Here is a 16,882-nt window from a genome sequence, read left to right as displayed (position 1 = left end):
TGAGGGATGACTGTGATGACAGCGGCTATATGTGCGGGCGGGGCCGTGCGCGTGTCATCACACGTCATCTGCCGTAAAGGCGTGAATAAAGGTTTCTTCAGCCAGGACATGCGAGGGCGTGATATCCCATACTTATGTGTTGTACCGAGTGAATCGACTGAAGGGGAACTGCTTGTTATAACCAAAGTATGCAGAAGAGGTTTTGTTAAATGCACAGCATATAGAACCTTTAGGTAGATGGATTACAGCAGCAGAAGACCACACTGTGTGCCAGTCCTGTAAGTTAAGAACAGTAAACTAGGCTGCAATTTGCACAGGCCCACCAAATTTGGACAATAGAGAACTGGAAAAACATTGCTTGGTCTCATGAGTCTCAGCTTCTGCTGTCACATTAAGATGGTAGAGTTAGAATTTGGTGTAAACAACATGAAAGCATGGAGTCAGCCTGCCTTGTATCTACAGTCCAGGCTGGTGGTGGTGTAATGATATGGAGGTATATTTTCTTGGCACACGTTGGGCCCCTTGGTACGAACTGAGCATCATTTAAACACCACCGCCTACCAGAGTATTGTTGCTGACCAGCTCTTTAAGATCACAGTGTACTTATATTCTGGTGGCTGCTTCCAGCATGATAATGTGCCATGTTACAAACTGACTGCGAAACTGAGAGTATGGTATTGACACGGCCTGATTAATAGCAGAGCAGATTTGTGAGAGCATTGGATTGATTTCTAGATTCTGCTGGAGGTAAAAGTGGAAAATATGTTGTTTTGAGTTTACTGACCTTGTGACCCATGAATAATATACCTTTTCTAGTAGCAAGGTGTATGTTGGTTTTAAAGAAAACATCAGTATTCAGCTTTGAAGAATTTTGATTTATTCCTGTCTATAAAGAAAATGACCACAAAGCATCCAAAGGATTTGGAAGTCAGGTACCATGTGTGAAAGGGACTTTGTTAAACTTGGACATTAAGCTTGTAGAGCTGCTCAACATTTAACACATTTCTTGTGATCTCATTGTTTGCTCTAAAAAAGTTTTTTTTTATATAAATATATATATTATATATATATAGGTGTATGTATGTATGTGTATGTATATATCTATGTGTGTGTATATATATGTCATTTTTATATCAGCCTACTGCATCTAGTAGCTTTAATCCAACGTCCATTCACACTTTGCTCTGTAGCACATCCAGTTCTGTGAAATGGCTTTTATATCATGACTTAGAGGCAGGTTTTCTATTACTTTTTTCCCTGTAACAAGTTCAATTTGACTGAATAATGGGAACATTCTTGCTGCCGCAACATTTCGGCACCAGTCTGCGTTTCACTCGAGCTTTCAGGAAGAATGGCCTTTGCTGAAAGACTGTAGTGCTGCACGAAGAGCTAAAGCCATCTCATCTCAGTCAGATCTTAATGCATTCAGAACTGCAGCTTTTCATCAGTGTTATGGAGGAAATTATAGGCAGACTGCTACAGCCCATTTCTTCTTGCGAAGCCTTACCTTAAGACTGTAAGATGCTCAGTGAAAACATACCCACACATACATAAACAGGAATGATGGTTATGAAGTCTTGATGATAGGCTGTCACACTGCGGAGCGAACATGTGGGCTAACATTTATTTTTCTGTCTGTCTTTTTTTCCCCTCCCACTCTTTGGCTCCTCGTTCTCTCTTCTTGCTTTTATTTGTCCTTCTTTCTCTCTCTCTCTGTTTCTGTGGGTCTGCCTTTTTAGTCCACTCCGCTGCACCTGGCAGCAGGATACAACAGGGTGAGGATAGTTCAGTTGTTACTACAGCATGGAGCAGATGTTCACGCCAAGGACAAAGGGTATGTACAGAGAAAACGACAAGGGGAGTGTAAGTGGGGGGGAAAAGGCACTTGAATTCAGGATTTTCTTAAAAACTAAACATCTTAATGGTAACACATCATAACTGCACTGCTATTTATGAGACATAATTATGAGATTTTGCTATAGCCAGTAGGATGAGACTCCTTAATCCATCTCATTGGATCATAAGATTTAGGTGGGGATATATACACATTCTGTTGTTGGCGTGCACAGAGTATGATGCACTGCATTCTGCAGAAGCCCTTGAAGCTCTTTTCTGCAGTTTCTGTCACATTTCAGGCCTGCTTATAGACCAAAATGACTGGGCGTGCATAAAAAGTTAGTGAGGGTGGTCTCTGCTTATGCAGCCACACAAAAAACCTGGAAACCATTCGAATAGCTGTCAAACCACGACTTTATTGATGTAAACTGAGATGTCAAAACTTGTCACTAGGGGTGCGGGGGAGGTTGTCAAATGTCATTTACGTTTTTTCCCCTTATAGACTCCAATCCTGAAGGTACTTAGATCTCTCCTGATCGAGGTGGACACGAGAATGCACATGTGCAGTAGAGCTGGACTGGACTTTAAATGGTCCTCAGTTCAAACAGTCTAAGCAAAGTAGATGAATGAGTGTCATTGCCTGCTGCACTTTCCACAAAACCAAACTTATTATCCAGTAGCAAGAGCACGTCTGCTACCGTGGGCTCTGTGTGAGCAAGCTGTGAGACACCCTCAACCTTTTATGTAGTGCCGCTATGATGTTGACATCTGAGGCACTCGATGTGTAACACTGATTAGCAGGATGTCACCGTGCCAATGTGACCAAGATATCAAATGTGGTAAATGGTATTTTTACTGAACATCAGCATGTTAGTGTAAGTGTCACATTGTTGGACTCAGCACACATTTTGTGTGTATTTAGAATTGTTAACACTGATGTTTGTTTGTAATGAGAAGTCTTCTGGGTTTTTGGGTTTTTTTTCCAGGGGTCTGGTGCCGCTTCATAACGCCTGCTCTTATGGACACTATGAAGTTACTGAGCTGCTGTTAAAGGTACAAACACACATACATCCTGTTTCTGAATATACTGGGTCGGTGGACATAATTCATAATAAGAAGCTATAAATGACCTCCTAAGACCTGCTTTGTTAGTTCATTAAAAACGTGACACATTCATTGTACACATGCACCAGAGCCGATGGCATCATTCCCTTTTGAGCAATCCAGAATCAATAATGATAAAACTGCTGTCAGTAATCTCCTCTGTACTTTTTTTTTTTTCTTCCGCTATTTTTTTCCTTCGCCAGCACGGAGCCTGTGTGAACGCCATGGATCTGTGGCAGTTCACCCCTCTACATGAAGCGGCGTCTAAAAACCGAGTGGAGGTGTGCTCTCTGCTGCTGAGCCACGGGGCTGACCCGACCCTGCTCAACTGCCACAGCAAAAGCTCTGTGGACATGGCACCCACTCCCGAGCTGAAGGAGAGACTTACATGTGAGTGTGGCTCTTAATTTACATAAAGTGCAGCTGCAGAGTACAGCACGGCTAAATGAGTCTGTTTGTTTTAGAAAGGGCATATTTACACGGGCTATGTTTGGAACAGCTGATTTGAAATTATTTTGAACATGGGAGTCTCAATCTTTTTTTTCTTTTCTTTTTTTTTGACAGGGGATTACAAAGGGATTATTAGTACAACAGAGAGATTGATATGATTATTTTGATAGCCAGCAGTCTGATGTTGAATTATTTCTTGAAAGAGCCTCATATTCACCTGTTTCTTCATGTGGACTTGACTAGTGGAAAAGCCACAGATTAAAAAAACATGAAAGTCAGCTAGGGATGGCAATTGGACTCGATTCCCATCCCTAAAGTCATCCACGGTTCGAATTATTACAGATTTCCTCGGCTATATAAAACATTTTATTGTCTGTATTCATGTTTTCAGGGTGCATTAATCCAATCCCTGACTTTAAAATTTATTTTTCATTATAAAAAAAATGCCTTGAACCTGGACTACACAATTTGTGTTTTAACATGAACTCTTTACTTTAAATTTCCACAAACAAGCTTACTGATTTTAAATTAGTTTCTTTTTTTAATTTTGGTTTATTCACTATATTATAATATGTAAATAATCTGCTTATATACGCGTGTTCTTTATGAAATTAGCTGTTTTCTTTGTAATATTAGTTCGGTTCGCATTACACTGCAACTAATATTTGACTAGAGATCCGTGATGTATTAATTAATTAGAGACTACACCATAATTAAGTTAATTTTCATCGTACTTTCAGGACGCAGCCACCACAGAGTAAAAAGGTTGGATAATCCTTTGTTTTTGCCAGAAAGCCCTCTGCAACTCGAGTTAATTAGTGGGTCAGCTCTCTTTTTCTTTCGCTGCACTTGTTGCCTCATCTCTGTAATGAAGCAGATCAAAACAAAAATCAAATGCCACACGAATCATAAGCCATCAGAAATGTTTTCACAACTGCGGGATGACGGTTCGTTTTTGATGATTCTATGTTGTCGAAAACGCATCTCAGTTGTGCGTTTGCTGCAGACTCATCACAGGAATATAAAAATATAAAAACAAAGACTTCCTGGACAGATCTGATGTTGCCAGCTCCAGATATATTTTTTAAGCCAGTTGGTTAGTAGCTTACAAAGTACAGTTGATATGAAGGGGAAAACTTACTATAAAAACATTAATGTGCTCAAGTTGGGCAAATCTACTTGGATCGCCTTGCTTTTGAAGCTACTTTAAAGTGAACCAATCCAGGAACTTCAGTTTATGGCACTTAAGTGTTCAACTTACTATCTGCTAAGCTTCCCATAAGTTACGGAGCTTCCCAGTTATACTTATAGCTTTTGTTTTAATTTAAGTTGACAAATAATGTGTGTTACGCTTTATTTGGTACTAATTATTGATATTTGTATGCCTGCACCTTGCCTCAGGGTCCAGAAAACAGCAGAAAAGGAAAATAAAACAGGATGGCAACAAACACACTGCTAAAAATGGTTTCAAAATGAGACAAAGCAGTGGCTCTGTCCATCTTTTCTTAGCAGTTTATAGATATGGTTACATATACAAAGAGCAAACGTGTAGTTCATCTCGTGTTTTTCTTCTTTCTCTGAATAAATTATTTCTGTGTATTTCTGACCAGCAACTGAAAAATTCGTTTGGGTTTTTCAGAACAAAAATGTCATAACTCGCTACTGCTTCTCTTCCATCAGCTGTACTTTACGTCTTTAATTTTTTTTCTTTCTTAACCACGTGCCCTTGAAGATTGCGCCATTTATCTCAACGTCTGATTAGAAATGCATGAATGCTGTTGGCTCGGTCCGTAGATAGGACGGGCTCCTTTTATTCAGCCTGAAATGCTTCTGAAGCAAAATAGTTTGTTGTTTGTAATTTCCAGACCTCGGGGGAATAATCGCTTCTTTCTGCTCCAACTCCACCACAGAGACTGTTGCATCATATGTCATTAGCTCTCTGGTTGGGGAAAAAAATGAAATTATCTTTCTGAAGTATTGTTATGCTGCAGGGTCATTGCAAGTAGAATAATATATTGTAACAGTGGCTGAGAACTTCATAATTCAGTTTTTGGGTGGCAAGCTACATCATTTGCAGCCTTTTGTTTCGTAGGAAACCTCACAATGACAACTGAAGCTGCTTTCTTTCTAAAAAATTTGACATTTTCTGTGCGCGTGTCTTCAGATGAGTTTAAGGGCCACTCGCTGCTTCAAGCTGCTCGAGAAGCTGACATGGCCAAGGCTAAGAAGACCCTGGCATTGGAGATCATCAACTTTAAACACCCACACACACACGAAACTGCCCTGGTAAGATTTGGATGCATTTTAAAACACTGGCTCTTATATTGGTGCAGACGTGTTGAGATGACGTGTCCATGTGTGCTTTATGTGCGTTTGTTAGCATTGTGCAGTAGCGTCGCCTCACCCCAAAAGGAAGCAGGTGACCGAGCTGCTGCTGAGGAAAGGTGCCAATGTCAACGAGAAGAATAAAGAGTGAGTGTTGTTTTCCGCTGCATGCACAGCTCATAAACATAAAGTGAGAGCATTATATGTTTGTCAAGGTGACTCCAGCAGTGGATTTATGTTAGAGGTGAACAACACAAATCACTTTGCTGATGTGAATTGCCATTGCAAGGCAAAGTGGTTGCATCACTGCTCAGAGACACTTCAGGAGGTGAACGCACCGTTGTTCACACGACCTGACAATCAGCGGCGACAGAAATCGTCCGCTCTTCAGACGCTCAGTCTGCTGCCAGCCTCGGGCTTCAGCTCAGTACAAAACTATCCTGAATAATTCCAGCATTTAAAGCATAAAATGTGACCTATTATGTTTATTTCCAGCTCCATATTTTCATTTTTGGACTTTTCTAAGATGGCTTAGGTGGCTTTCCTGATTCATAGATCTCAATAATCCTTTTGATTATGATACGTTTTCTGTTCAAAATAGACTGGCTCCTGATTAAGTGTGATTGACTGACCATGTTTAGTAGCAGTGACCACTTGTAACAGTATATTTGCATGACAGAAACCAGGAAGAGTACAGGAATCCACTTTAATAGCTTTCTAAGTGAGGTATAAGAATAAAGTACTGCTAAGCTGAAGTGATGTACTTAGTGACAAATGAGAACTGATTTGGTCAGTGGGCTTGGTGATTCACTGCTTTCTCTTTGGAAATTTCTTAGAAATGGGCCTCTTCACATGTTGGGCTCTCCAGTCCAGCTGCCCTTACAGCAGTGGGACTGAAGCTATTACATTTACAATGATAGCGGGCCATGCAACAAATGATGTCATACGAATGTGTCATATATATATAAATACATACATATAGATACCTTATAGTGAAATTAGAATAAACGCATTGCTGAATAGGTGATTCTGTAAATTTCTGTTATGTTTTTTAACCCAGAAAAAATGCAGTACTGTAGTACATGGAGTGCAAAAACAGTGCTGACTTCATCTCAGGGTTGATGACTCGTGATAATATCCAACCTCATTCTGAGAACGTTTGGGCACTGCATTCTGTTTTACAAGCAATCTGAACGATCTAAAGTTGAGCAGTTATATTTATTTCCTAATGCTCTTCCCTCCCCTCTGTAGTTTCATGACTCCTCTTCACGTGGCAGCTGAGCGGGCGCATAATGACATCATGGAGGTGCTACAGAAACATGGGGCAAAGGTATGTCTTACTCCTCTTCCTCCATGTATAGAGAGTGTATCAAAAAGAATCATCCAATTTCAAAGTGCTTTAATTTCGTGGTTGTTCACCGGTAATGTTAGAGAGGATCGGTGAGTTTCTAATGTTTGGTGGCTGAAAATGCTGTTTTTCACACTAATCATCACAAAAAAAAATTCTAAAAAGAAGCATTGTACTGTGTTACTGCCCAAAGTTTTGGGTAAATGTTTCTGCAAACTGAACAATCTGGTGTGAGACCCTCAAAACAATGGTATTTTTCTAAAGATGGCATTTTTATTCAGCAGTCATACATTGTGAATTCAGTTTGGAGAAAGAACTGGATTTTAAGCAGCACTTGTGGTTGCGTCACTGTGAGAATGCTCTACAATCAAGGCGCTCAATGGTATATTTGTGTGCATCAGTGTGATGATGCACCTTGATTTGCTGTATTGCTCAAAAACATTTTTATCTATGAATAGTTTCTCATTTTCATACAACTGACTCTGTTGCAATGCACTGAATAATATTGCACCCTTTATTATTTCACCCTGAATCCCACAAATAAGATCCAAGGTTGTTGTGGCATGTTTTGTTATTCAGTTGTGCTGAGGCTTGTCACATAATTGTGTCAACATTATTATATTTGTTTACATATTTCAATAATTAAACCAAAAAAAGTCTTGTTTTTGTATATTTTCCCGGACCTTTTGTGAGATGAGGTTAACGTACAGTTGTTTATTAGTGTCTCATTTGGAAACGAGCTGACCTTATTTGGAACATTATTATTAGTAAGCACTTCATCAGTAATAGGAGAGTCATAAAATTACAGATTCAGATATTTTTTTGAATGACTGTAACTGCAGACGTCCTTTCTGAATCATTATTCTGAGGTCTTTGTTCTTGCAGGTGAATGCCCTGGACACACTGGGTCAGACGGCATTGCATCGTGCGGCGTTGGCAGGCCACCTTCAGACCTGTAGGCTGTTGCTAGGATACGGGGCAGACGCCTCGCTGGTGTCGCTGCAGGGCTTCACCGCTGCTCAAATGGGAAACGAAGCTGTTCAGCAAATACTCAACGGTAGGCCACCCGTTTGTTTCTGTGGGAGCTGCTGAGTGGGTGGGTGGCTGTGCGTGTAGAAGCGTAGGTGATGTGTTTTGGTTGCTATGCACCAGTTGCAAATAGTGGGATTAACTGGAATTGTTTTTGTGAAGGCCAATATTGATATTTTCAGACTGAAGGCGCAGATTTTAACGCAGAGTGAGCCAACTCACCTGCTCAGATCTGGAAGAAACTTGGCATCACGGTATCTAACTCCAGGGTTTCCAGGTTAAAGGAAATCAGTTTTTAATGGGGGCCTAACCCTTGAAGCTCTTTTCTGAACTCAGTGGTTTCATTCATATTTCAGGCTTGCTTATAGAACAAAATGACTGCATCAGGATTTAGTGAGGATGGGCTCTGCTTGTGCAGCTACATTTGGGAAAACTGAAAAATATTCCAATATTTGTCAAAGCACATCTTTATTGATGTATTCTGAACTACCAAAGCTCATCTTTATGGATACAGAAGAAGGTGTCAGATGTCGTCTTCATCGGGGAAAGAATTAAAGCCCACAAATAAAACTAGACCAAACCACTTATTGGTCTGTACAGCTCCACATTCTTTATATTAAGCTGGACACGAAATCCATCAGTTATTACATAAGTACTCGAGTCCCCTTAAAGCAGGAATTTTCCACAGGCACTAAGAACCTTTGTAAAGACCCGGTTTGGGGTGAATTAGCCTACCTGAAAGTGGGGCTTGCACTGCTGAACGTCTCTGATTCGTTACCAAATCTTTAGAAAATTTTCTGCTCTACTTATTTTCCGTAAAATATACTACGGTCCAAAGTCTGGACATATTATGATTGCTTTGAAATGTGTATCAAAAAGACCTGTCCACATACCTTCAGGCCTTTTCTCGCATATTGGAATATGAGGCAGTATTTTAACATAAGTAAGTCAAATTACGATAAAAGCCTGAAATTTTCACTGGACTTTTCCGTCATAAATTTGAATCAATATCTGTAATTTCAGGCTGATACATTAAAAAAAAAAAAAAGTCTGCATATTGGCTAGCTAACATATTTAGTATATTTTCCAGTTTTTTTTAGTTTTAAGTAATAATAATAATTAATAAATGTCTGGAAATTTTTTTGATATATGAAGCTAAAGTTTCCCAGCAATAATTTTATACCTCCACATTTTGGACCATAAGTGAAAGAAGAACACCTGCAGTGATTTAAGATGGAATAATGGAATAATAATCTTACAGTCATCTCTGCAGCAGATAAAAAGCAAAAATTGTCAATTCTAATCTGTAATTGTAACATTCAAACTTGGCTTCACAGGCCTGTTTCAATTACAGGTCGAGCTTACACATTTTAAATGAAACGAAAGCAAGGACAAAGCAAAAAAAGCAGAAATTCGAAGAATGTAAAGCTTCTGATTTCACCGAGTGGAGGAAATTGGGACAAAAAATGGTCTAAAGCTTTTCTTTAAACTGACAATGACTGCACGACCAATGAAGATTCACAGCACACGGTTATCTCATAGAAAATATTGTGTGTTTAGTTGCTTCTGAGGCAACTCTGGAAATCTAGATTTATGTTGTATCTCATCCTCTAGCCCTATGCATAACTACTGATTTGTCTTTTAAATGACAGCGAGTGAATTGAATACGGCATCTGTAGCTGCATTAATTGTAGCAGCTGTGTCACCACAGTCGGTTTATCTGCAGCAACCAGTAGACACACACTCTCATAAAGGCCTAATATGTTACTTTTGTTTCCTGTTGGTTTGCACTGCATTGCAATTATCAAAGAACAAGCAAAACAACAAAAATAAGTCTTACAAATGTCACCTGGAAGCTTTTCGAAACGGCTGTCCTAAAGTGCACAATGTCTTCCATTAAACATGGCCGTAAATTGACGTGCGTACGTAGGATGAAGTGAATAACGGCAGGATAACGCCAGCTTTATGTTGTTGTGTTACAGTCAGCCTTTCATTAATGTTCTTCCAAAGCATGTGAAGGCTGTTTTTGCTGTCTTCATGATTCTTCTGTGTTTGCTGCTGTAGAGAACGTCCCAGTGAGAAACTCGGATGTAGACTACAGACTTCTCGAAGCTGCTAAAGCCGGTGACCTGGACACTGTCAAGGTAGATGACACTTTGAAAATGACAATTTGACATTGTTGCCTGTGGGGTGTTATGCTGCAATCACAGGAAAATGCTGGAGACTGTAGCATGACCAAAGTTATTGTGACTGCAATCGTGTTTGAGATGGTTGCTTCGAAGATGAGGACCAGGACTGTGACCGTTTGCAGTCGGCTGCCATCTTCCAAACAACATCAGTACATCAGAATTGTGAAAAAATGGATGTGGAGTCAGTCTGCCATCAGTCTGGGATTAAATGGGGTCAAGTTGGCACTCTGTAATAATATGGTGATTAAGTGATAAATAACAGATCTGTTGCCGTCTACCTATTCATACATTCACAGTCTGAGCACCTAGAAACTCTCCACAAATACTGACATAGTTGCTGCAGGGTGGCAATTTGACTGTCAAATGACATAGGTACGCTGCAGCTTTGCTTTTATATAGCAGTATAGCCTCTGGTCAGTGTAAATATGGGAAATGCAAGGATCAATCAACCTACTTGTCCACCTATCTTCATACTGTGCCTACCTACCTTTTTTACTTTAGTTTGACTGAGTGATTACATTTACTTTAGCCATTGTGATCATTTGGGTGAAGGTCATCATGATAAGCTGCATGCCAGTAACACTGGATACTATATATTACATCTGTGTTTGATAAAGTAATAAATCCTTAAAATATTTCTGTCCAAATGAATTCCAAACCCAATGGTCTAGCTCATTTTTTAAGGCTTAAATGAAGAAAAGCCAGTGACCCGTTCTTCTCCTAACAATCAATACTGCCTTAATAAGAAAAATGGAAATAGCTGATATGGAAGGACATTGATTTAGCAGCTTCAGTGTGTTTAATGACACTGATCATGGAGGGATTATTTGCTCTGAGGGAGCAGAAATATTTTTAATTGCTCCATTATGGTTTGGCGCTAATGAGGAGTCTGAGAAAAGCCATGTGAAACTGGACTAGCTGCTTTTGGCCAAAAGCAGTAGGTTCTGCGGCCACAGTGTGGTCGGTAATGAAAACTGAAGACAAGTTAGATCGGTTGTCCTTAAGTTAGTATATTTCATTAGAATGGAGCAAGAATGGAGGCCTTTATCAATAAACTGTAAGGGGAGATGCAGAAGAGAAACTGTTGAGCTAATGTTGCATCTCTGTGGGAGAATTTGATGTCCACAAACACAGGTTTTAATTAAAAAACTCCTGACCTTTGTGACTGTTCCTGTTGGTCTCACTGAGTCAAAGTCTTAGTGATTTCTGTTAAATGTCAGTTGGATGTTTTCTGTATTTGTATTTGCTTTATTCCCCTTATTGATGATGATTGTTATGAATAAAGAAATAAAGACAAAGACTTTATCCCTAATAAAGGCCACATTTTACATCTCATAAGATTTCCACAGAGACCCTCTGCTGCAATTGGTATCTGGCTCACTCACGTTTAAAATGTCAAGACCTGGTAACAGTCGCCCAACCGTCTGACAGAAGTTTGTTTTTTTTCTTCTTCTGATTGAAATATTTTGATTTAAAGTGAAATGTGGTGTCTTCCCCCGCACAGACAGACAGTAATGGGGTTATGTTAATGAAGAGGGTCCGGGAGTGCCTGAAATGTGATGCTTTGACAGGCTGGCAGAAGATTGTAGTGGAAAAGGAGATGAGCTCGGGTCGGGCTTTCTCTCAGCCTCTTGTTTCCTGACACACAGACAAATCAGGATTAATAGTCTCGCCAAGTAGCTGATTGGCATTTTTAAAAAATCGTGGGCCGATCCCTGTCATCTGATCAAATGTTCAGGAGGTTCACACTGAAGTGTGATATTCTGCTAGATGATGAAACTGGACAGAGGCAAATTCTGTCATTCAGGAGCATTTTGTACTTCAGTCAGACCTCTAACCATTGTGACAGTTTGTGTAGTTATTTTTTGCTCTATAATATACGTTTCCCAGCCACTTTATTAGATACACAAAAAGCTCGAGCGCTTCATCTGCGCCACTGACAACTTTGTTCCAAGGGTAATTGAAAATCTTGGACCCATTTTATCTTCAGTTCTCCCAGCTGTGAGAAATCTGGGAGTTACTTTTGATCAGGCATTCGGTTTTGATAAGCATGCTGTTCCAGAATTTTGCTGCAAGGCTTCTCGCCGGCTCCTCTAAAAGCTCTCATGTGGCACTGATTCTGTCCTCTTTACACTGGCTTCCCTTATCAACGGTGATCACTTGCAGAGAACTTCATAATCAGATGCCTCCAGATGAACTGTAACATCCATACGTAACTAATAGGTCAGTTATGTCAGCTAATCAGTGCTTGTTGGTGATACAAAAGTATGCAGGACAAAAGGAGACCATGGTTTTGAGTTTGTGGCTCCCATCTTGTGGAACTTACTTCCCAAGGACTTGAGGTCTATGGACTCTATAGATGCCTTTAAAAACAGCCACCTGTGAAAGTTTGCTTTTGTTTAGTTCTTTTTTTTTTCATTTTAATTGTTATATCTAATTTTGTATTTCAGAGCACTTTTCTTCAAGTGCCATATGAATAACCTGTATTTACTTGTAACTTTTTAACTGCTCATTAACTCTAATCTAATCAGCCAATCACATGGCATGCATTTAGGCACATAGACATGGTCAAGAGAATCTTTTTAAGTTCAAATCAAGCATCAGCATGGCAAAACAAGGTGATCTAAGTGATTCTGAGCATTTGTCTGAGTATTTAAGAAACGGTTGGCAGTTCTCTGGGTCAAAATGCCTTTTTAATGTTGGAGGAGACCAGGCTGTTTTGAGCTGATAGCAGTAACTAATTTTTACAACTGAGTTATGCAGAAGAGCATCTGTGAAAGCACAAGTAGTCAGACTTAGAAGCACATGGTACACAACAGCAGAAGACCACACTGGGTGCCACTCCTGTCAGCTAAACTGAGGATACAGTGGACCTAGGATCACCAAAATTGGACAACAGAACGGTCTGATGAGTCTCAACATGAAAACATGGATCCATCTATCCTTATATGAGTGGCTCAGCCTTATGATGATAGTATAATGGTGTGGGGGATATAATTCTTAGCACCTGTGTGATATTATCTGATCAGTATGGACCAAAATCTGTTTCGAGCACCTTGTTTCATCTATGTGATGAAGATTTGAGGCATGTTGGCAGTAATTGTTGGTTGTGAGCTCAGGTTTTATAATCCGAACCCAAACTTAATCAAGCATTCGATTTATTATATATTATATAAATTTTTCAGAATGGCAGGAACATAAAAAAAATGAGGAAATATTTGAGAATGAGTTTTGTTGATACTACAATAAATAGAATAAGCCCAAAAACATTTGGGCAGTGACACCATTTTCAAGATTTCAAGCTTTGAACAATTTGTTTTTCCAGGAGTTTAAAAAAAATCATACAAAGTCTCTCGATTTTCATAGGTTCAAAATAACCCGATTGATAATAAAATGTAGAATATGAATAAATTTTATATTTTCTCTTGAGGAACCAATGAATCAATCCACCAATCGCCCACTCTTTAAACTGTGTTCCTGTGTGCTAACCAGGTTTTCACATTTATTTCATGCTTTTCGTGTTTTGTAGAATTCGTGATCTGCTCAAGGGGCTAATAAAAAAAAAAACTTTTGAAGAGAAGTTTAATGTGGAATTTAGTGCCAGCAGGATTTAAATTTATCTTCTGTAAAATAAGATGTCAAGATAGTAGAAGAAACCTGTAAAATAAGCCCCCCACCAAGCCCATCTTTACTGCTGAACTAAGGTGTAATTGAGTTTGAAATCACAGCAAAGAACAAAAGTAGCAGCATTACCCACTGTGAACAGACACACAGTAATATTGATATTATAAGGTTTTTTAGCATTATTCGCAATTAGCCGGAAGTATACAGTGTGTTTTTATTGCTAATCCAAAATTCCACATACCATTTTTTCAGTTCCTTTTTCTGTCTGTTTCGCACATCATGTTAACATAACGTTTCTGTTGGACCAATCACGGCGCAACTAGAGACAGTTACAAGACTCGTGCATCTGGGGAGCATCTTTAGTTTTGTAACGATCATTAACTAAATTCTCAGGCAAAAAGAATAAAATTAGATAATATGAAATTAAGTAATACCTGAGTTTTTATAATTGTTTTTACAGGACTCATACATGCACAAAAACTCATGGAATTCTATCTAATGGTTGTGGAAACATTCCTGCTGTCGTACTAGAAGATTTAACAATGAATATTTCTGTGAAACCTCTTGAAATCATGAATATATAAAAAATGGAATAAGATCAAAAGAAATCCTGGTTGTTTTTGAGCTGCACCTTAATTTGACTTGGAATTATTTTAATCTTCTTTTTCCTCCTCGTGTCTCTGCAGTCCCTGTGTACGGCTCAGAATGTGAATTGCAGAGATCTGGAGGGACGGCACTCTACCCCTCTTCACTTCGCTGCCGGCTACAACAGAGTGTCCGTGGTGGAGTATCTCCTGCACCATGGGGCGGACGTGCACGCCAAGGACAAAGGGTGAGACACTTGTGTTGGGGTGTGACTTTGGTGTAATTTTGAGCCAAGTTTGTTTCCGGCACCCATCAGAGAGTCTTGGAATAAAGTCGTGGAGTAAAATGACTGTCTCCCTCTGCAGCGGTCTGGTTCCCCTTCATAACGCCTGTTCGTACGGTCACTTTGAGGTGGCCGAGCTGCTGGTCAGACACGGAGCCTCGGTCAACGTGGCAGACTTGTGGAAGTTTACGCCGCTCCATGAAGCTGCAGCGAAGGGCAAATACGAGATCTGCAAACTGCTGCTTAAGGTTTGTCTCTTTCTTAACACCATGCTGATGTTCCTATATATTTAAAGCAGACTCAGTTTAAGATAAGACGGCCCAGTGTTTTTGCACCAAGTTTGAATTAGAGGAGGAAATCACCTCCAGAACCACCAAGCGTGGTAAGATCTTCATTGGATCTCATTGGATGTCAGGTTTCTGATATTTATGGCCCATGTGAAAAGAAATCCAACTCTCTGAGCCCAAATGCAACATCAACAGACCCGTTGAGAGAACTAAATGTTCAGGAGTGTTTATCCAGTGAATGGTCGTTGGCACAAGTGCAAAACGGCTTGCCCTCGAGTTGCAATCATCACACGAGTGCCGCAGCTCTCTCCGTCACTTTCTCCCATGGGTATGTCTGAATGAAGCCATGAGCCATTAATTTCTTAATGACCGAATGCCACTTCTGTGACACATACCATGTCTGAGAAGGGCTTAATTGTGCCATTTGCTGTGACCTCACATTGCTCCTTTTCATACTGAAGCCTGTGGGATAGAAATATTTAATTTTTGATGCAGCTTTAATGTTCTGTAAACAAGCACTTTATCCTTCTCCAGACAAGTTCACCAAACAGTGTTTACAAGACGCGGTGAGCCGGGGCTCAGCGAAACTCAGAAATCAGTCATGTCTACGGAAGCAAGAGCTGGCAATGAAATGATAGCACATCTGTTACTAATGCAATTAATGGCATCTGGTGCTGTGAATGCCTTGTGAATAATGGGTGTAAGTCAGCATGTACAAATCAACGTTATGGAGCAGAGGTTTTTCTGGGATTGGCATTTGGAAAACTGGGTGCAAACACTCACTGAAAGGTATGACTTGTGCTCTGTGCGAGTTTTGAACCCGGCCGGGATCAACTCCGACCAATCCAATTACAAAGCTGAAAATATCTGTTGTGTAACACTGAATTGTCACATCTCTTTGAGGCTAAATGAATCCTGTGAAATGTTGCAGTTTCACAGCTGAATGCATTTTTGTTTTTCCTATCACAAACACCTCCAGACGAGGTTACGTCACCGCTTTGCCGTTGCCATATGGGGCAGCATAAATTATTAGATGAACACAGTTGAATTCTCACACACACACACACACACACACACACACACACACACACACACACACACACACACACACGGTAAACGCAGCACACAGAAAAACAAAAGAAATTCATTACTTTATTCATAATTACATATTGACTGTATAAAGTAGTTTGTAACAGATGTACTTAGGAGTATTAAAGGATGATTAAAAATAAATGGAAAAGAAAACAATGAATTATGAGATAAACGTCCTACACAGCTTGTACGAGGTAGTGACACAGTTGTGTGAGCAGACAGCAGCGTAAAACACAAAAGAAGTGTAAGATTGTCGTGGTCAGGCTGTGAAACTGATACACAGCAGTGTTCACTGAAAACTTTGGGACTAAGAGGTGCGACAGTGCAGCAGAGGTATCAGTGATGGTGGAGGGGAGTGGCTGTTGTGTGGAGTATTAGGGAAGGTGACAGCTCTGGGGAGAAATTAGCTTGTCGGTCTGGCTGTGCAGGAGTACAGAGAGGTGCAGACTAAATATGCACTCCCTGGTGCAGTGTGAGAAATGGTGAATGATTTCCTTCCTTGGGGCGGTGGCATTTATCGGTTTGCATTATATTGAATAAACTGACCTCGCTTGCAATAAAAACTTGTTTAAGTAATTAATCTAACAAAAAAGGTCAAATTATCTGGTTCCAGAAGAATGAGCGCTTCTCCATATACAGTGGGGCAAAAAAGTATTTAGTCAGCCACCGATTGTGCAAGTTCCCCCACCTAAAATGATGACAGAGGTCAGTAATTTGCACCAGAGGTACA

At 39.9% G+C, this 16,882-nt stretch overlaps 1 protein-coding gene across 2 annotated transcripts in view; it reads left to right on the top strand.

Moving 5' to 3' along the window:
• Positions 1–16,882, top strand: part of LOC102214959 (tankyrase-1-like) — a 119,282-nt gene that overhangs the window by 78,569 nt on the left and 23,831 nt on the right. For both annotated transcript variants that reach the window (XM_005729259.1, XM_005729257.1), the window contains 10 exons: positions 1,740–1,834; positions 2,823–2,889; positions 3,144–3,330; positions 5,555–5,676; positions 5,771–5,862; positions 6,967–7,045; positions 7,949–8,120; positions 10,157–10,236; positions 14,592–14,737; positions 14,856–15,021. In XM_005729259.1, the coding sequence (XP_005729316.1) occupies positions 1,740–1,834; positions 2,823–2,889; positions 3,144–3,330; positions 5,555–5,676; positions 5,771–5,862; positions 6,967–7,045; positions 7,949–8,120; positions 10,157–10,236; positions 14,592–14,737; positions 14,856–15,021 (1,206 nt within the window). The remainder of the gene's footprint in view (positions 1–1,739; positions 1,835–2,822; positions 2,890–3,143; positions 3,331–5,554; positions 5,677–5,770; positions 5,863–6,966; positions 7,046–7,948; positions 8,121–10,156; positions 10,237–14,591; positions 14,738–14,855; positions 15,022–16,882) is intronic.

This window comes from Pundamilia nyererei, unplaced genomic scaffold, assembly GCF_000239375.1.
Source record: "Pundamilia nyererei isolate P.nyererei 1_Seehausen unplaced genomic scaffold, PunNye1.0 scaffold00032, whole genome shotgun sequence".
NCBI lineage: Eukaryota > Metazoa > Chordata > Actinopteri > Cichliformes > Cichlidae > Pundamilia > Pundamilia nyererei.
Note: the sequence above shows the minus strand (reverse complement) of the source record. Positions and strands in the feature narration are given on the sequence as shown.